Source organism: Mauremys mutica, chromosome 17 (genome assembly GCF_020497125.1).
Source record: "Mauremys mutica isolate MM-2020 ecotype Southern chromosome 17, ASM2049712v1, whole genome shotgun sequence".
Taxonomy (NCBI): Eukaryota; Metazoa; Chordata; order Testudines; family Geoemydidae; genus Mauremys; species Mauremys mutica.
The window spans coordinates 9972796-9993129 of NC_059088.1; the positions used below are offsets into that span (position 1 = coordinate 9972796).

Consider the following 20334-nt stretch of genomic DNA (forward strand, 5'->3'; position numbering starts at 1 on the left):
TTAAAGAACTAAAGCGCGTCAGTTGTCACGACGTTTTCTCCCCCACCCCCGGGGGGCACTGGGACCTGGCGGGGGGGCACTGGCGATTTCTCGGGGCGCCCTCCCCCCCAACCCCATGCTGAAACTGTGGAAGCAGGGGGGGGTGAGGGGCTTCAGACTCCCTGAAGCTGGTCCCCCAGCCAGCCCCCCATCTTTTCCAGCCCCCCCTGCCCCACAGGCCTCCCTTCTCTTTCGGGGGGCCAGGCCGAGCTCCGCCAAGGGAGGCGCGGACCCAGAAGTCCTGGAGAGCCCCTGGGGTTGGGGGAAGGAAACAGGGCAGTGGGAGTAGAAAAGGGGGCGTCCCTGGGATTGGGGGGCCTTGGTGAGATGTGGGTGAAAGGGGGAGGGGAGCTGGCCGGGGGGGGGCAGGGGGTGGGGGGACAATGGGGGTGAATGGCAGAGGGGGAGCTGAGTGGGTGGGCTAGCAGGTTTTAGGGGTGACAGGGGGAAGGGGCTGCAGGGGCCCTCTTTGGGGTATGGGGGGGCTGGTGTGGGGAAGGGGGGGAGGGGAAGGATTTTTGGACCCAGGGCAGCCGAGCTCAGAGGCAAGGAAGAGAGGCCGAGGCACGTGGGCAAACGGCTCTTTTATTGCCAATGCAGCAGCTGGGTTTGTAACCATCAGACCGACGGGCGCCACCGCGCCAGGCGCTGTACGGCAGCACGGCTGGGCAGCTGGCACCCCAGGGCCCCGTGCGCCAGGCGCTGTACGGCAGCACGGCTGGGCACCTGGCACCCCAGGGCCCCGTGCGCCAGGCGCCGTACGGCAGCACGGCTGGGCAGCTGGCACCCCGGGGCCCCGTGTGCCAGGCGCCGTACGGCAGCACGGCTGGGCAGCTGGCACCCCGGGGCCCCGTGCGCCAGGCGCTGTACGGCAGCACGGCTGGGCAGCTGGCACCCCGGGGCCCCGTGCGCCAGGCGCTGTACGGCAGCACGGCTGGGCAGCTGGCACCCCGGGGCCCCGTGCGCCAGGCGCTGTACGGCAGCACGGCTGGGCAGCTGGCACCCCGGGGCCCCGTGCGCCAGGCGCTGTACGGCAGCACGGCTGGGCAGCTGGCACCCCGGGGCCCCGTGCGCCAGGCGCTGTACGGCAGCACGGCTGGGCAGCTGGCACCCCGGGGCCCCGTGCGCCAGGCGCTGTACGGCAGCACGGCTGGGCAGCTGGCACCCCAGGGCCCCGTGCGCCAGGCGCTGTACGGCAGCACGGCTGGGCAGCTGGGGGACTGTAGTGATGCCTCAGTCCTCCCCCAGACCCCGCCCGGCCGCCACCCACTGAACAAACCCCAACCCCAAAGCTGGTCCGTGCCCAAAAAGCTGGCGGCCACAAAACGCCCACCACCACCTCCATCTAACGCCGCTGGGGCTGTTAATTTAGGGGATTCCAGTCCGCGCCCCCACCCCCCCCACACACACACACTTCTGGTTCCTATTTTTGCCTGAGATGTCCTTGACTCTAAGCCCAAATGGCTAGACAGGCACCGCTTGCCTGGCGCCGAGATGCGGCCACCTCTGGGGTGGAGCACAGGGACCGTTTACACAGGGACCCCTCCGTGCTGAGATGCAGCCACCTCCGGGGGGTTAGGACAGCGCGTGAGCGAGAACTGACACAGCAGTGGGCAGTTTAGGGAAGCAGAAGGGAATCGGGAGCTGGGCTTTGGCCAGGACGCCTGGGTTCATGTCCTGAGTCGGGGGCAGGAGGGGGAACCAGGAGGGCCCTAGTGCCCACAGGGGCCAAGGCCTCAGGTTTGTCTCTTGGCTGAAACGTGCAAGGCACCGGCGTCCCCTGCGTTAAACCCCACGCTCAAGGGGCCGTTCCAGCCCTGGCTATTTCCTGGTGCTCTAGGCTGGGCAGCGACAAGAACCGGCCTTGGGCGCGCCTGGTGCTGTACACAGGGCCATTTGCTCTGGGTGAGGATCGTGCCCTCCATGGCCTGCTTCCTGAGCGAGGGGTGTGAGCGTGCACAGCCTTGGCTAAAGAGGGGAACTGCTCTTGCACACTGAGCCGCCACCTGTGCTCTGTATTTCACGTTTCTAGGGGCTCGCACGGCTGCTCACAATCCCAGAGCCCCTTTTGCAAAGCAGGTGCTTTCCAAGTCTCGCACACTGGGTCCCTCGCATGCCAGAGCCCCTGGTGCAAAGCATGCGTCTGCCGTGTTTCACAGCTGGCATCCCATTCACAGTCACGCTGCCCCTGGTGCAAAGTGCAAGCTGGCCGTGTTTCACAGCCTGGCTCTTTGGCACAATGGCTCACATTCACCACTCGCCCTTGTGCACAGCATGGGCCTGCTGTGTCTCACGCCCTGGAGCCTTCACAAGCCCAGAGCCCCTTGTGCAAAGCTTATGTCTTCCCTCCCTGACATCCTGGATCCCTCGCACGCCTGCTCCCCATCACAGCACCGCTTGTGCAGAGCACACACTAGCTGTCTCAGACCCTCAGTCCCACGCAGGGCTGCTCGCACTCAGAGATCCCCTCGTGCAAAGCGTGTGCCTTCCCTGGCTCACATCGTGGATCCCTCACGTGCCTGTTCACAATCACAAATCTACTGGTGCGAAGCACGTGCCTTCCATCTGCAGTGTGGGTCTTTGCACGCCTGCTCACAGCTGGGGGGTGTCCTGCCGCAAATGCATGGATCGCTCCCCAGTGGGGATCCCCTCGAGGAAGGCGGGTGCCCTCCCTGTTTCACCCCACGGCGGCCGTGATCTAATCAGCCCCCCTTTGGGGGTGTAACCCTCTTGCACTTTGGAGCTGGGGTGAGCACAGGCAGCCTGCGGTTCCGGCCTGAGGCCACCAGGGAGCGCTGTTGTCCACCCATTCCCAGCCCCCCAAGTGGCGTCTCCTTCAGTCCCAGTCAGGGTGCAGGGGGCTGAGTCCCTGCAGGCCGCTATGGGGCAGGCGCCCCCCGGACCAGGGTCTGGGCTCCAGCGCCGGGTCAACTCCTCCTCACCGGCCTGCGAAGCAGAGCGAGACGGAGCCAGAGGTTAATCTCGCCCCAGGGGAACCAAAACGAGGGTCCTGGCCCTTTAAATTTCACACCCCAGTGCCCCCCTGCCCCCCCACTAAGGACTGGGGAGGAAAAGGGGGGCTTGTGGATTCGCAGGCAGAGCTGGTGTGGGGGGAGCCCAGGACTGGGCTAGCAGGGGCTGCGGGTCGGGAGTGAGGGGCACCAGCAGAGCTGAGGGGGCTGGGCTGGCAGGGGGCTGTGGGTCGGGAGTGAGGGGCACCGGCAGAGCTAGGGTGGGGGGGAGGCGGGGGCTGGGCTGGCAGGGGGCTGCGGGTTGGGAGTGAGGGGCACTGGCAGGGCTGGGGGAGGGGGGCTGGGCTGGGCTAGCAGGGGGCTGCGGGTCGGGAGTGAGGGGCACCAGCAGAGCTGGGATGGGGGGGGGGAGCCCAGGACTGGGCTGGCAGGGGGCTGCGGGTCGGGAGTGAGGGGCACTGGCAGGGCTGGGGGAGGGGGGCTGGGCTGGCAGGGGGCTGCGGGTCGGGAGGGAGGCGCACCGGCAGAGCTAGGGTGGGGGGGAGGCCGGGGCTGGGCTGGCAGGGGGCTGCGGGTTGGGAGTGAGGGGCACCAGCAGAGCTGGGATGGGGGGGGGAGCCCAGGACTGGGCTGGCAGGGGGCTGCGGGTCGGGAGTGAGGGGCACTGGCAGGGCTGGGGGAGGGGGGCTGGGCTGGCAGGGGGCTGCGGGTCGGGAGTGAGGGGCACCGGCAGAGCTAGGGTGGGGGGGAGGCCGGGGCTGGGCTGGCAGGGGGCTGCGGGTTGGGAGTGAGGGGCACTGGCAGGGCTGGGGGAGGGGGACTGGGCTGGGCTAGCAGGGGGCTGCGGGTCGGGAGTGAGGGGCACCAGCAGAGCTGGGATGGGGGGGGGGAGCCCAGGACTGGGCTGGCAGGGGGCTGCGGGTCGGGAGTGAGGGGCACCAGCAGAGCTGAGGGGGCTGGACTGGGCTAGCAGGGGCTGCGGGTCGGGAGTGAGGGGCACCGGCAGGGCTGGGCTGGCAGGGGGCTGCGGGTCGGGAGTGAGGGGCACCGTGCCCACCTGTCTGGCTGTCCTGGGGCTGTAGCAGCCACGGCTCCTGCGGTTGTTTGGCCTCCAGGGCGGCCGTCACCAGCCGCGTCAGCGCGTCCAGCTTCTGGCCCAGGTCGTCGATTCGCTTCTCCAGGCCCCGCTGGGAGGTGCCGAGCCCGGTGCTGAGGTCGCAGAGAATCGTCTGCACCTGAGGGGGAGCGGACAAAACCCCGGGGCATTGTGGGAAAGCGGCCGGCGCTAACCCACTAGACCCCGCTCCCCCCCGAGCCGGGGAGAGAACCCAGGAGTCCTGGCCCCCAGCCCCCATCCTGGCTCAGTCCCTGACCTTTCTTGCTTATTGTCCCCGAGCAGGGGGCTGTGTGGGGCTGGGTTACTTAGGGGCCCTGGGAGGGGGACGCCAGGCTGGGATCCCCAGATCGAAGCCTCCCCTCCGCTGGGACGTGCAGGCAGGACTCACCGTCGACATGTCCACCAGGGTGTTAACCTGGTCCCGGAGCTTCCGGTGCCGGATCCGGACCTCCCGGAACCTGCAGAACCGGAGAGAGCGCTCAGCCGGTGCCCCTCACTCCCGACCCGCAGCCCCCTGCTAGCCCAGCCCAGGGCTCCCCCCCACAGCCCTGCAGGTGCCCCTCACTCCCGACCCGCAGCCCCTGCTAGCCCAGCCCAGGGCTCCCCCATCCCCCCAGCTCAGCCGGTGCCCCTCACTCCCGACCCGCAGCCCCCTGCTAGCCCAGCCCTAGACTCCCCCCCACAGCCCTGCAGGTGCCCCTCACTCCCGACCCGCAGCCCCTGCTAGCCCAGCCCTGGCACCCCCATCCCCCCAGCTCCACCGGTGCCCCTCACTCCCGACCCGCAGCCCCTGCTAGCCCAGCCCTGGCACCCCCATCCCCCCAGCTCCACCGGTGCCCCTCACTCCCGACCCGCAGCCCCTGCTAGCCCAGCCCGGGGCTCCCTCCTCCCCCCAGCTCAGCCGGTGCCCCTCACTCCCGACCCGCAGCCCTCTGCCAGCCCAGCCCTGGGCTCCCCCATCCCCCGAGCTCAGCCGGTGCCCCTCACTCCCGACCCGCAGCCCCTGCCAGCCCAGCCCAGGGCTCCCTCCTCCCCCCAGCTCAGCTGGTGCCCCTCACTCCCGACCCGCAGCCCCCTGCTAGCCCAGCCCTGGGCTCCCCCCCACAGCCCTGCAGGTGCCCCTCACTCCCTACCCGCAGCCCCCTGCCAGCCCTGCCCAGGGCTCCCCCATTCCCCCAGCTCAGCCGGTGCCCCTCACTCCCGACCCGCAGCCCCTGCCAGCCCAGCCCTGGGCTCCCCCATCCCCCCAGCTCAGCTGGTGCCCCTCACTCCCGACCCGCAGCCCCCTGCTAGCCCAGCCCTGGGCTCCCCCCCACAGCCCTGCAGGTGCCCCTCACTCCCGACCCGCAGCCCTCTGCCAGCCCTGCCCTGGGCTCCCCCATCCCCCCAGCTCAGCCGGTGCCCCTCACTCCCGACCCGCAGCCCCCTGCTAGTCCAGCCCTGGGCTCCCCAGTGCCCTCCCAGGGCTGGGGAGGGAACCCAGGAGTCCTGGCTCCCAGCCCTGTGCGCTAACCCCTGGATCCCACCGCCCCCACCCGCAGAGGCCAGGAGCGGACCCAGGCGTCCGGGCGCTCTCACTCACCTGTGGATGGCCGCCAGCAAGCGCCTGTGGTGCGTCCGGGCCCGGCGCCCGGCCCTGGCCTTGCTGTGTCTGTGGAAGAGCCAAGCCGCCTGCAGGACGTTGGCTGCCGAGTTCTTCATCTGGGGGGGACGGAGACATGTCAGGATCCTGGGCCCCGCATCCTTCCCACAATGCACCGGGGCAGCTGTGCCCTGCCCCACCCCCCTACCCCCCACCTGGGGCCCATGGGCTGGGCTCTTGGGGTGGGATGGGGAGGGGCACAAGGCACCTGAACGCTGAGGTGCCTCCCTATACTTCCCACAATGCACCTGGGCCACAGGGTTGGGCACTTTCCCACCATGCACCTGGGGCCTTAGAGTCCCCCATCCCACAATGCACCTGGATCTCCGGGGCTTGGCCACTTCAATACAACTGGGTCTTACTATTCCCCCATCCCACAATGCACCTGGATCTTGAAGGCTGGGCACTTTCCCACAATGCACCAGGTTTTACTATTCCCCTGTCCCACAATGCACCTGGATTTCCAGGGCTTGGCCACTTTCTCGCACTGTCCCTGTGTCAGCTTAGCTGTGCAGACCCAGCCAAGCCCCACCATGCCTGGCCGGGGGGGGTCAGGGCCTGGCTGGGGGCGGGGGGGGAGCCCTGCCCCCTTCCCCCCAGCAGGCACCAGGAGCGTTTCCCATCCCCAGCCACTGAAGGATGTTTGTAAATCAGCCACGTTCCCGGCACCGGGAGGGGCGTCAGGTCAGAGCAGGGGGGCTGGGAGCCCGGACTCCTGGGTTCGCTCCCCAGCTCTGGGAGGGGAGTAGGGTCTAGTGGTTAGAGCAGGGTGGGAGGGAGGCTGGGGGCCCGGACGCCTGGGTTCTGCCCCACCTCTTTGGTGCACTGTATGTCCAACATGAAGTTGTAAACGTGTTTCTCCGCCCGGCTGAACTCCATTTTATCAGCTGCCACTGCCACCAGCAGCGCCGTGCAGCCAACGCCCTGCGGCAGAGACGGGGAATGCGATTAGCCAGGCAGTGCCCCAGGGCGGCACTAGGGGGCGCTGTGCTGGGGGGGGCTGGCCCCAGGGCAGCACTAGGGGGCGCTGTGCTGAGGGGGGCTGGCCCCAGGGCAGCACTAAGGGGCCAGGGAAGGGGGCAGGGCCCTTACCATGATGCCGGTGCACAGGCAGACCAGCCGGCCGCACACCGTCACTGGCACCACGTCCCCGTAGCCGATGGTAAGGAAGGTGATGGGGATGACCCACAGCGTCCCCTCCAGGTGCCCTGCTCCGTTCTCCCTGCGGCGCGGGGGGCACAGAGACAGCGTCAGAGACCCCCCCACTGAGCCTGCCCTGCCCCCTCCCCTGCCCCCACAATGCCCCTGGGCCTTCTGCCCGGCGGCTTTCCCAGCATGCCCGTGGGCCTACAGCGTGAGGCCCTCTACCCACAATGCACCTGGCCGCTTGGCCCCTCCTCCATGCTGCTCTTTCGCCTTCAGTTGCCGGCTTTCCCACCATGCCGCTGGGCCTTTGGCCGCTTTCCCATGATGCACTGTGGCCTTTGGCCGCTTTCCCATGAGGCACCTGGGCCTAAATTAACCTGCTTCCCTACGATGCATTTGGGCCTTTGGACACTTTCCCATGATGCACCTTGGCCTGTGGCCGCTTTCCCATGATGCACCTGGGCCTAAATTAACCTGCTTTCCCATGGGGCACTTGGGCCCTACGCTGGCCCCTTTCCCACAATGCACTTCGGCCCTGGACCACTTTCCCACAGTGCACCTGGGCCCTCAGCTGCCTGCATCCCGGCCGTGCCCCGGGGCCGGGCCTGCCCTCCCACAATGCACTGGGGGGCTACGCTGGCCGCTTTCCCGGCATGCCCCGGGGCCCCGGCTGCCCTCCCACAATGCACTGGGGGCTACGCTGGCCGCTTTCCCGGCACGCCCCGGGGCCCCGGCTGCCCGCGCCCGGCCGCACCTCTCGCAGACGGCCAGCACCCAGGAGGCGGTGAGCCAGAGCCCCAGGGTGAGCACCAGCAGCACCCGGCCGGGCTGGCGGTTGACCAGCAGGCGCAGGACGAACGGGTACTGGAAGCGGATCTGGTTGAGGGAGCCGATGGTGCGGTACGAGGCGTCCCCCAGCACCCGGCTCTGCAGCAGCGCGGCCCGCGGCACCAGGTAGAGCCGCAGGAACATCAGCAGCGACAGCGGCGTCTCGGCCCCCGGCAGGAAGGAGGCCCGGGGGCCCGGCTCGGGGGCCAGGCACGGGGAGCCCCCCGTGGGGAAGGGGTGCAGGGAGCAGACCAGCAGCTCCAGCACGACCAGGCCCAGCTTGGGGCCGCTCACCGCGATGCGCCAGTCCTGCAGCGAGTTGTCCAGCATGAAGAGCTGTGGGGGGAGAGAGCGGGGGGAGCATGGAACCCAGGAGTCCGGGCTCCCCCCCACACACCCCGGCTCTAACCCACCAGCCCCCACTCCTCTCCCGGAGCCGGGGAGAGAACCCAGGAGTCCTGACTTCACCCCTCTCTCTCTCTGTCACGGTTTCGCTCTTTCGTTTTCACTTTCTCCATCTGTCTTGCCCTCTCTGGGATTTGCCCCTGCCTGGGGGAGGATCCTCAGTTCAGTGGAGCAACCCCCCGGCCCCGGCCCCCTGCTGCGGGTGGGGGCCAGTCACGGCCCCCCACTGCCCGGCCCCCCAGGGGCCATCAGGGCAGGGGCAGGGAGACCCGGAGCTACTCTCCCGCTAGAGGGGCCCAGGAGTGGCTGGACCGGGATGCGGGGAGTGACCCACTGCTGGGGGGCTGAGCCCTGCTCCCTGTCTGTCTGTCTGGGCCATGAGGCGTGTGTCTGTCTGGGCCCAGAGGCGTGTGTGTGCCGTGACTCACAACCGGGATCTCTTCACTCTCCCGCCACAAGAACCCGGGGCGGGAAACTTCCGCCCTCACAAGATCAACCTCCCGCTTCCACCCTGCTGTGTGTGTATCTCTGTGTGTGTGTATCTCTATGTGTGCATCTGTGTGTGTATCTATGTGTCTCTGTGTCTGTGTGTGTATCTGTGTGCATGTGTGTGTGTGTCTGTGTGTGTATCTCTGTGTGTGTGTATCTCTATGTGTGCATCTGTATGTGTATCTATGTGTCTCTGTGTCTGTGTGTGTATCTGTGTGTGTGTGTGTGCCCGTGTGTGTATCTCTGTGTGTGTGTATCTCTATGTGTGCATCTGTGTGTGTATCTATGTATCTCTGTCTGTGCGTGTATCTGTGCGTGTGTGTGTCTGTGTGTGTATCTCTGTGTCTGTGTGTGTGTATCTCTATGTGTGTGTCCATGTGTTTGTCTCTGTGTGGGTGTCTTTGTGTGGGTGTCTGTGTGTGCGTGTGTCTTTGTCTTTGTGTGTGTGCAGCGGGGACATAAACACCCAACCCACAACTCACAACCCCCTGGCACCCACCAGCAGCCGAGGCAGCTAGAAAAGCCCCGACTCAGCCTGATCTGGGGAGATTAGATGGAATCTGCCCCCAACCGACGGAAAAATAGTCAGTGAGCGTTTTCTGTCACCGCTTTGGGGGGTTGGAGTGGGGGCTGGGAGCTGGGACTCCTGGGTTCTTTCCCCGGCTGTGGGAGGGGCGTGGTTAGAGTGCGGGGGTTGGGTGGGCTGGGGCAGGACTCCTGGGTTCTTTCCCTGGCTCTGGGAGCGGAGTGATGTCTAGTGGTTAGAGTGTGGGGGCGGGGGTGGGGGAGGACCCAGGACTCCTGGGTTCCAGTGTGACTTAGGAAAAGCTGATGAGGAGGTGGCCACTTTAGATCCAAGATCTCAGAGCAACTGGTGGGGGAGCTTCAGTCCCAAACAGGGGAACCCCAAATGTCCCCCACCCCACCCACTGCAGGGGAGCCTCCTTGGGGGTGAATCAGGGGCAAGCCTGGGGGGGGGGTTCCTAGGACATTTGGGGCAGGGAACGTACCTGGATCTCCTTGACGTGGAAGGTGAGGATGAGGGCCAGCAGGGCGGCGGTGGAGAGCGAGAGGAGGCATTTCACCAGGAACAGATACGCAAACCACTGAGGGGGGGGGGGGGAGAGAAAATGGGGGTGAAACCCTCTGCCAGGCCTGGCCCTGGGGCTGGATCAGAGCCGGCGCCCCCAAGAGGGGCGAGGCCCCGAGCCCCATTCCCGCCCCAGCCAGGGTGGGTGGCTCCGGGGTGTTTGACACCCTCCCCCCCCCCGTAGCTCTCAGTACAAAATCTCATTGTTCTTTGTCATCGACCCAGGAAAGCGGCTGCCCGCCAAGGCCGACACCGCAGCCGGGCCCCCCCCCCCGTCTGCTCCCTCCCCCCGTCCCGTGGCTCTGCTGGCAGCAGCTGCCTCCGGCCCAGTCCAGATCGCAGCCCCACCCTGAGCAAACACGGTGCTGCCAGGGCAGGTGCAGGGTTTGGCGCGAGGCCGGGAGGATTCGCCACGGAGAAGAGGGCGGGGCGCGGGCAGGGCCGCTCGGAGCGAGGCAGGCGCAGGGAGCCCAGAACCCAGCCCTGATAGAACCCAGGAGTCCGGACTCCCAGCCCCGCCCCCCTGCTCTAACCACTAGACCCCACTCCCCTCCCAGACCCAGAGAGAGAACCCAGGAGTCCTAGCTCTCAGCCCCTCTCCCCCATGCCCTGTGCAATGATTGATCGATCTCCTTCCGTATGAAGCTGCCACCTCCTCCATCCCGATCAATATTTATCCTGTCACTGGCCCAGAATCAACACCCCCGGTGAAGGGCACGATTGTGTTGGGAACAATCGGAGCAGCCAGTCTTGGCGGCTTCTTGCACATGGGGCTGGATGGTGCCAAGAGGGGAGCGGGGTGGCCACGGTCTGCACCGGGAGCTGGTGCCCAGAGAGACGTCAAAACGAGCGCTGCTTCGTGCCTCAGTTTCCCCACTGACTCCCCCCCCCGCTCCCCTAGCGCCACGGGGGGGTGGGCATCGGGCCAGCCCTGCCTGCCAGGGGAGCGCCCCCGCCCCGCTCCCTGCAGCACAGGTTGTATGTACCATCTCCGGGTTCCCGCCGAGACATGCCCACAGAAGGGAGAGTTCTGGGACAGGACCCAGAACGGATCCAGGGGCCCGTTCCAGACACCGAGCCGGGCTGCGCCCACGGCTAATCGCTGGGAGGGTCCATTGGCCGCCGGAGAGTCCCAGCCGTTAGCCAAACCCCACCGAGATTCCAGAGCAGGGAGTCGGGCCTCCTGGGTTCTACGGCAAGGGGCAAGATGAGAACCCAGGAGTCCAGGCTCCCAGCCCCTTCCCCCCTGCTCTAACCCACTAGAACTCACCCCCCTCCCAGATCTAGAGATAGAACCCAGGAGTCCGGGCTCCCAGCCCCTCCACTCTGACACACCCCCCCCCCATGGCCCGTGGCTGACGGATGGTTAAATAAATTATTTGAATCAGTTTCTGCAGCCTGGGGCTGGTGCCACCCGTCACCAAATTCCAGCACTTGGCGGCTAGTTCCGGGATGGGGCTGCGGGTCGGGAGTGAGGGGCACCGGCAGAGCTGGGGGTGGGGAAGCAGGGGGGGCTGCGGGTCAGGAGTGAGGGGCACCGGCAGAGCTGGGGGTGGACCCAGGCTGGGATAGGAGGGGGCTGCGGGTCGGGAGTGAGGGGCACCGTCAGAGCTGTGGGGGGACCCAGGCTGGGCTAGCAGGGGCTGCGGGTCGGGAGTGAGGGGCACCGGCAGAGCTGGGGGTGGGGAAGCAGGGGGGGCTGCGGGTCGGGAGTGAGGGGCACCGGCAGAGCTGGGGGTGGACCCAGGCTGGGCTGGCAGGGGCTGCGGGTCGGGAGTGAGGGGCACCGGCAGAGCTGGGGGTGGGGAAGCAGGGGGGGCTGCGGGTCGGGGCTGAGGGGCACCTTCCTACCTTGCAGCCCCCAAACCAGGCCAGCTCCGTGTGCAGCACCATGAGCAGGATCCCCCCGAGCGCCAGGGCCAGGCCCCAGCCCGCCAGCTGCCCCTCGGCCTTCAGCAGCCCCTTGCGCCGCTGCAGCCGCCGCAGGTTCTCGCCCGGCGCCCCCGGCACGGGCAGGACGGTGGCTTCGGGGGGGCTCTGCTTGGCTCCCATCTCATGGGCGTAGGGGGGCCCGGGCAGGCAGGGGGCGAGGGACCCCCCGGCTGGTCCCCATCGCTGCCGCTTCAGCAACCAGCACGCGGCCAGCGTGACCCCGGGGTGGGCGGGGGGGGCACCGAGCGGAAAGGGGGGGACGGAGGGGAAGGGGGGGCGAGGGTCCCCGCGACAGGCCGGGCGGCGGAGAGAAGGGGGTGACTGGGGAGAGACTCAGCCTGGCAGAGGTGCCAGGACCCCGGGAACGGGGCAGCCCCAGAAAGAGAGGGTGGAAGAAAGGGAGCGGGTGAGGGCGGGAGAATGGAGGGAGTGTGGAAGGGAGAGACGGAGTGATAGAAAGAGGGAAGGAAGGTGGAGGAGAGAGAGATGAAGGGGTGTTAGCACAGAGGGGAGGTGGCAGGGGTGGGCACAGGGGAGGTGGCAGAGGGAAGGTGGCAGCAGGTGGAGGGAAGGTGGCAGGGCCGGGTGGAGGGGAGGTGGCAGGGGAAGGTGGCAGGGGCTCGTGGAGGGAAGGTGGCAGCGGGAAGTGACAGGGGAAGGTGGCGGGGGCAGGTGGCAGCAGGTGGAGGGAAGGTGGCAGGGGCTTGTGGGGGGGAGGTGGCAGGGCCAGGCAGGGGCAGGTGGCAGCGGTGGGTGGCACAGGGGAGGCGGCAGCGGGCAGCGGGAGGTGGCAGCCCCCGACGGGCAGGCGAAGGGCAGCAGCGGGCAGGGAGGAGGGCGGCAGGCGGAGGATGGAGCGGGGGGATCCCCAGCCGGGCGAGGGCACCTGGCAGCTGCTGGGCTCGGCTCCGGGTCGCTCCCTTCTCTGCCCCGCCGCGATCTGGCCCCTGGGTGCGGCGGGGCAGGGCGAGGGTTGGCGGGAGGGGAGGGACTTGACGGAGCAGCAAGTGTCTTGGGACGAAAGGGGCGGGGGAAGGAGCCCGGGGCCGGGCTGGCAGGGGCTGCAGGTCGGGAGTGAGGGGCACCGGCAGGGGTGGGGGGCGGAGTGCAGGGCCGGGCTAGCAGGGGCTGCAGGTCGGGAGTGAGGGGCACCGGCGGGGGTGGGGGCGGGGGTGGCGTGGGACCTGAATCCCAGACCCCGCCCCCTAGGACCGGGGGTGGGGTGGGGGAGGGGGAGGGATACCCCCCCCTCACTGGGGTGAGTCCGAGCCGGGGGGGGGGGGTGGCTGGTGGATTCCTGAGTCCCAGGCAGGGTGGGGGCTCTGAAGGGACAGACCTGGCTTGGAGACCTGGGAGCCCAGGCGGGAGGGGCTGGAATCTGCCCCCTGCCCCACCCCCATCTCCCCCTCCTTCCCCAGCTGGGGGATCGGAGAGTTTTCAAGGAAAGACTCCGTCCAAGCCACAGACTGGGCTCCCCCCCCCCGCTCACTTCTGCCGGTGCCCCTCACTCCCGACCCGCAGCCCCCTGCTATCCCAGCCCTGGGCTCCCCCCCCAGCCCTGCTGGTGCCCCTCACTCCCGACCTGCAGCCCCTGCCAGCCCAGCCCTGGGCTCCCCCCCCCAGCTCTGCTGGTGCCCCCAAGAAGAAGGTGTGACTGTTTCATCAGAGCCGTCTCTGCCCTGCTTTGAATCACCCCCAGCCCCTCTCCACCTCCCCCCACCCCCCGCTGGGCTCTGAGTCACCGGGGAGGCTGCCACCCCTGACTCAGCCCAGACACATCCTGTGGCATCCTTGATTTCCCCGGCTGGGTTCCCAGCCCGGCCTCGCCCTGACCCCCCCCACACACACCTGGCACGGGCTAGGGATTTGTTCCCCTGTACACACAGCCACCCTGCCCCAGAAGCAGCCGCATCTCAGCACCGGGAGAGGCGTCCCTGTATAAGAACAGCCAGACTGGCTCAGACCAAAGGTCCATCCAGCCCAGTGTCCTGTCCTGTCAGTGGCCGGTGCCACGTGCCCGCGAGGGAATGAACAGACCAGGGAATCGTCAAGTGATCGATCCCCCGTCGCCCATTCCCACCTGCTGGCAGAGCTGGGACACCCTCCCTGCTCAGCCTGGCTACTAGCCATTGACGGACCCACCGTCCATGAATTAATCTAGTTCTTTCCTGAATCCTGTTATAGCCCCACTGCCCCACCCCAGAGGTGGCTGCATCTCAGTGCTGAACGAGGGGGCCCTGTATAACCAGCCCCCATGTCCCACCCCAGAGCTGGCTGCATCTCAGCGCCGGGCGAGGGGGCCCTGTATAACCAGCCCCCACGCCCCACCCCAGAGGTGGCTGCATCTCGGCGCCGCCTGAGCACCGCTGAAGCTGGTACATGAGCTGCAGCCAAGGTGCCCTGTCATGGTGAATAAGGGTGCTCCGCTATAGGGAGGAAGAGAAAATATGATTCATCAAGGGACGGGTGAGCCGCAAACGGCTATTTTCAGGAGCGACGGGAGGGGTCGGAAATCAGCCTGGATCCTGGGCTGGAAAATATGAGCCCTTCCCCTGATAGGGAGAAATCCCTGCAGTCCCAGCCGCTGCGCCGGGCCCAGGGGGAGCCCAGAGCTGGCCTAGCTGGGGGCTGCGGGTCGGGATTGAGGGGCACTGGTGGAACTGGGAGGGGGGGGGAGTCCAGGACTGGGACAGCAGCAACCCCAGGTTCTCCCCCCCCACAAGTGCCCCCCACCCCTTCCCAGAAGCCCTTGGGGAACTGAGAGTCATGCCATGGGGTTTCTGGACTCTTGTTTCTTTCACGAGGCTCAGGTCTGGCTCGTGACCCTCAGTGGCTTCCCCTTGGCTCCTGATCCCTTCCCCTCCGCCCTGGACAGAACAGGAAGCACACGGGGGTCAGGGACGAGGGACGTCTCGCTCCCTTTCCCAGCCCAGCCGCCCACTGGCGAGTCAGGGCCACTCGCTCTGCCTCAGTTTCCCTCTCTGTAAAATAGGGATAATGATCCTGTGAGCGCTCGGGGCAGGGCCTGTCTCCCAGTTGTGCCTGGTGACACCCCTGCAATGCGCTGAATTGTTCACTTCTCCTTGGCTGGATGGGAGCCGGCGGAGACCCCAGGGACGGTTCGGGCCCATTAAGTTACACACACGGTGAGGGAGGGGGACGAAGTGGGGCTGTTCTTAATGTTCCCTCTGAACACTGTGGGGGGGCCTCACTTTCCGGCCGACCCTCTGTCTCCTGGCAACTAATGACCAGGCCCTTCCCCCCTGCAAGGGGCTGCTAGAGATGGGGGAGAACAATGAGGTCAGGTGACCTCCCGGCCCGGGAAAGGAGCTGAGCAGAGAGGAGGGGCCGGAGGGGGTTCAGTTTGGGGCTGGGGATGAGGAGGGAGGGCGGACGGGGTCGTCTGCCTCGCTGGGCCCCAGAATGGACCCGGCCGAGGGGTCCGGCTCGCGGTACCTACGAGCTCTGTGTTAGACCCTGTTCCTGTCATCGCATAAACCTCTGTGTCACTGGCTGGCTGAGAGTCACGTCTGACTGCGACGTGGGGGGGCAGGACCCCGTGGCCCCCCCCAGGACCCCGCCTGGGCAGACTCGCTGGGGGAAGCGCACGGAGGGGCAGAGGATGCTGAATGCTCCCAGGAGAGACCCAGGAGGTGAGGCCGTGGGAGCGTCTTGCCCTGCAGACAGGCTGCTCCGAGGGAGAGGAGGCTCCCCAGAGTCCTGCCTGGCTTGGTGGGGAGCAGTCCCAGAGCATCGCCCGGGGACCCTGTGACAGGGAGCTCAGAGACGTCACCTCCCACAGTTCCTGCAGTCCCCGCCGCCCATTGGAATTGTGGGTTAAGCTCCCAATGCCTGATGGGGCAAAGCCATTGTCACGGGTGGTTCTGGGTAAATGTCGCCAGTCGCCCGTGAAAGCAACGGCAGACAATCATTTCGCACCTTTTTTCCTGGGTGACCCAGGCAGACGCCAAACCATGGCAAGCATGGAGCCCGCTCAGCTCACCGTCACCGCTGCTGTTGTGAGCATGGTAAACACCCCGTGCATTACCCTGGAGGATACGCAGAACCGGGCTAAGAGGCACCAGCCCGAGGAGGATTTTGATGAGGACGTTTGAAAGCACGGGCTGTGGCAATTGGGACAGCATGGCGGCACTGGGGCTGGTTGATACAGTGGAACGCCGATTCTGGGCCCGGCGAACAAGCACAGACTGGTGGGACCGCATAGTGTTGCAGGTCTGGGATGATTCCCAGCGGCTGCGAAATTTTCACATGCATGCGGCCACTTTCACTTTGCTCTGTGAGTTGCTTTTCCCTGCCCTGAGGCGCAGGAACACCAAGATGAGAGCTGCCCTGACAGCTGAGAAGCGAGTGGCGAGAGCCCTGTGGAAGCTGGCAACACCCAACTGCCACCGGCCAGTTGGAATCAATCTGGAGTGGGCAAGGGGGGAGGATAGCTCAGTGGTTTCAGCATTGACCTGCTAACAGAGTTGTGAGTTCAATCCTTGAGGAGCCATTTAGGGAACTAGGGGGGAAATCTGCATGGGGATTGGTCCTGCTCTGAGCAGGGGGTTGGACTAGATCCCTCCTGAGCTCCCTTCCAACCCATAGTCTGTGATTCTATGAAAATGTGATGGATGCGAGTACCCCCCACCCCCGCACACAGCAGAGGTTGTCCGCTCCGTCAGGGGGCATCAAGGACACACACACACACACACACACACACACACACACACACAGACCCCCCCCCCCTCTCTCTTTCTTTCTCTTTGGAGCCACAAAACATTCAGGCCTTGATCTTGCAGCCGGATGACCAACCCTGGGCCCAACACAAGACCCAACACCTCAGCCAGCGATTGCAGCATCCAGCCCATAGCTGGTCCCTGAGGTGGCGGCGATGGTTCGGGCACCCCCAGCCTTCATGTAAAGGCTCCTCCGTGTCCCTGGGTAACTTGTGCCAAGGGTCGATCCTCCCCCTCCCCCGTTAACAAGCTGCACCTTCGTTCCAGCCTGAATTCGTCTCACTTCAGCTTCCAGCCGCCGGCTCCTGTTCTGCCCCAGGCTGCTGGGTTCATCGCTCCCCTGAACCAAAGAGCTCAGATCCCGGACGTCTCTCGCGAGGGGTTTTCCAGAGCCCGGCTCGTTCTTGTGGCTTTCCAGCAACCGCCAGGGTTAAAAAGAGGCCCCCTTCTGCTTTGCAATCCATTAAAGGGGACTCTTCCTCCAGGAGAGGCAGTGCGGGGCATAGGATATGGATTTTAAAATGTCCCTTTGCCTCTTTAAATCTCGCACGTGAAGAGCCCCTGGAGGACCCGAACGGCCGAGGGTGGGAGCGAGGGCAGGAAAGGTCCAATATAATGGAGTCTAAAGGGACGTAACGACATCCAGGAGTTAATTTTGGCTTTAAATAACTCGGCTTAAATCACACCTGGGGATAGGACCTGGGGCTTCTCCTCCCCAGGGGCTGCCGGCACCCATCCGGCTCCGGGACAGGGGCCTGCCAGGCCCGAGGGGGTGGGGAATGGGACACGCGGCCTTTCCCCAATAGGGGGCGCCCAGGTGTCAATACATTATTCTAAGGTCTGCACATGGCTCCCCCTGGTGGCCACACCTGGAAGTGCGGCTGCCCTGGCTCCCATCGCCCCTATTTCATTTCCTATGTAAGATTTTTCTTTTAAGGGACATTTTCGTGGAGGGCAGATGCTGGCTCAGAAACGCAAAGAGCTCGACCCCTCTGTGCAGCCAGCCACCAGCCCATTGTACAGAGGAGGAAACAAACACTGAGAATTTCGGGACACTCTGGCTCTGGCACGGAGCGGGCGGAACCCAGGAGTCCTGGCTCCCAGCGCCTCTTGCTTTAACCACTAGACCCCACTCCCTGACTTCCCAGTCCAGTGTTTTCATACCCAGCTCACTCCTTTGGCAGCGAGCAGGGCGGAGGCGAGACTTTGTGGCTCAGGAAAAGAGGATGCAATAAAGCCTCACCCCGCGGCTTCGTCCCACAAGAACCCAACCGTCCTGCACCTGGGACAAGTCGATTCAGCCCGGTGTGCGAGTAGAAGTGAAACCTGGGCTGCAAAGCGCTTGCGTTTTAATCACAGAGCGTCGGGATCCCACACGGGGGCCCCCAAAGTTCCCTTATTCCCCAGCTCTAACTTCATCTTCTGCCATTGATTCGCCCCTCGCTCGGTGCCGAGATGCAGCCAGCTCTGGGGTGGTGATTCGCCCTCTGCACTGCCTCATCTTCCAAGCAGGAGCCTCAAAAGCCACTTGAAGGGGCCAGCAGCTCTGCTGCTCTGACGCCAGGTAAACAGATGTCTGTCCCGCCCTGTAAAGCCCCAGGAACTTTGAAACTCCCCTTCCCGTTTTCATGGCAAGTGCCCACTTATCTGGCCAGGTGACAATGGCTGCGCCATGGAGCTAAGGTCCCCTGCTTGGAGCCATGCTGAGCTGCTGGAGCTGACTGGTGTTGGGGGAGAGGGGGCCTGTGCAGGGACCCTGCCCTGCGATCGCCCCCTTCCCACAAGACCCGCTGCCAAACTGGAGAGAGCTGCACTGTGGGGTCGCTGCCCGAGAGCGCTGGGCCCATCGGCGATGGCCAGGCTGCAACCCAGTGGAAGGCCGTGAACAGCGCGAGTGTAGACGTCGCTTCGGGGCATGACGTCAGTGGCGGTGTTAGAGCAGCCCTGCCGCGGCAGCGCTTTAACATGGCTCGTGTGGTCGCAGGACCAGCGCTGGGAGAGCTCTAAACCCCCCACCTCCACGAGGGGTGTCAGAACTAGTCACAACCCTCCTGTGTGCAAGTCTATAAAATCCCTCCTGGCTGGAGGCACCAAAATCCTTTTACCTGTAAGGGGTTAAGCAGCTCAGGTCACCTGGCTGGCACCTGACCCAAAGGACCAATAAGGGGACAAGATACTTTCAAATGGGGGAGGCTTTTGTTTCCTGCTCTTTGTTTTGGGGGTTGTTCGCTCTTGGGATTAAGCCAGACCAGACCTCAGTCCAGGGTCTCCAAATCTTCCTGCACAAGTTTCTCATATTTCAAACTTGTGAGTAGCAGCCAGGCCAGGCGGGTTAGTTTATCTTGGTTTTTCTCAACTTGCGAATGTTCCTTTGCCAGAGGGTTTCCCTCTGTTTGCTGCAACTTTGAACCCAAGGCTGGAGGGCTCCTCTGGGCTCTGTGACTCTGATTCCCCTGTACAGTTATTTCCAGCCTGATTTCACAGAGATGATTTTTACCTTTTTCTTTCATTAAAATTCGCCTCTTAAGAACCTCATGGATTTTGCAATGTCTTAGATCCAAGGGGTTTGGGTCTGTGTGGTCACCAGGACTCACTGGCGAGGGGAAGGACTCTGCAGCCTACCCAGGAAAAGGGGGTAAGGACTTGGGGGGGGGGGGGATTAGTCTCCAATCTGCCCAGGAAAGGTCGGGGGGGTTAGGGACTTGGGAAATATTGGGGGGAAGGCAGAGTTCCACGTGGCTCCCCCCTACGATTGGGAACACGCTTGGTGGTGGCAGCTCCCTGTTAACCGAAGCTGGTAAATAAGCTTAGGGGGCTTTCATGCGGGTCCCCACATCTGTACCCCGGAGTTCAGAGTGGGGCAGGAACCTTGACAAGGGGCGTAGCTCCCAGCGCTGGGAGCGTGGCTGCTGCACTGTCTACACTGGCACGTGACAGCGCAGAAACTTGCAGCGCTCAGGGTGGGGGGTGTTTTTTCACACCCCTGAGTGAGAAAGTTGCAGCGCTGTGAAATTCCAGGGTAGACAAGGCCTCAGACGCTCGGCGAGGTGGGTTTTTTGCAACGCTGCAGCTGCGCGGTTTCTGCGCACTGCGTGGCTGGGCGGCGTGTGCACCGCGGGCGTGACAGCGCAGAAAATTGCCAGTGGAGACAAGGCCTTTGTCTATGTACACGTAACATCTTAGTGACGGTGCTCGGGCGGGAATAAGCCACCTCCCTGAGTGACGTAAGTTACACCGACCTAGCGCGGTGTGGACAATGCCATGTCGGTGAAAGAGCTTCTCCGCCTCCACACAGGTTTGTGGTGCCTTTTGCCGACAATGCACCACAATGCGACTTTGGGCAGTAAAACTCAGGAGGTATCTAGTCCAACCCCTGCTCAAAGCAGGACCGATCCCCTACTAAATCATCCCACCCGGGGCTTTGTCAAGCCTGACCTTAAAAACCTCTAAGGAAGGAGATTCCATCACCTCCCTAGGTAACCCATTCCAGTTCTTCACCACCCTACTAGTGACATAGTGTTTCCTAATATCCAACCTAGACCTCCCCCTCTGCAACTTGAGACCATTGCTCCTTGTTCTGTCATCTTCTACCACTGAGAACAGTCTAGATCCATCCTCTTTGGAATCCCCTTTCAGGTAGTTGAAAGCAGCTATCAAATCGATATTCTATGATTCTCCTGTTTTGCTGACGAAATAAAACCACCTTGACGAGAGGCGAGAGCTTTTGGCGGCAAAGTTAAAGCGACAAAGAGTCAGTGTCAATGCTGCCGTTTGTTAGGTCGCCAGAAATGGCCTCCCCCAGTATCCCACAATGCCCACCGTGACCGCTCTGCTCACTCTTTTGAACTCCACTGCCCTGGATCCAGCGACGCAGGCGTGTGACCCTCTTTCGAAGCTCGGGGACGTTCTGACGGCTGAGCCGATCCGAGCCGGCA

General features: G+C 64.8%; 1 protein-coding gene across 1 annotated transcript; it reads right to left on the reverse strand.

The window, feature by feature from the left end:
• Positions 1-1461: 1461 nt before the first annotated feature.
• On the reverse strand, positions 1462-12117 carry KCNN4 (potassium calcium-activated channel subfamily N member 4). Its single transcript, XM_044991340.1, has 9 exons — positions 11580-12117; positions 9649-9744; positions 7671-8080; positions 6863-6992; positions 6584-6694; positions 5711-5829; positions 4517-4586; positions 4069-4246; positions 1462-2985 (listed from the first exon to the last, which is right to left on the reverse strand). The coding sequence occupies exons 1-9, from the start codon at positions 11778-11780 to the stop codon at positions 2978-2980; spliced, it is 1323 nt and encodes a 440-aa protein (XP_044847275.1). The 5' UTR covers positions 11781-12117; the 3' UTR covers positions 1462-2977.
• Between the last annotated feature and the right edge of the window lie 8217 nt (positions 12118-20334).

What these genes read in the sequence shown, in the direction of transcription:
- KCNN4 (XM_044991340.1), bottom strand. Translation starts at nt 11,780, where the DNA reads ATGGGAGCCAAGCAGAGCCCCCCCGAAGCCACCGTCCTGCCCGTGCCG. An exon ending in TTGCTGGCGGCCATCCACAG is followed by an intron (nt 4,587 to 5,710) that starts GTGAGTGAGAGC and finishes CCGGTTCTGCAG; the next exon opens with GTTCCGGGAGGTCCGGATCC. An exon ending in CCCTGGTGGACATGTCGACG is followed by an intron (nt 4,247 to 4,516) that starts GTGAGTCCTGCC and finishes GCTCCCCCTCAG; the next exon opens with GTGCAGACGATTCTCTGCGA.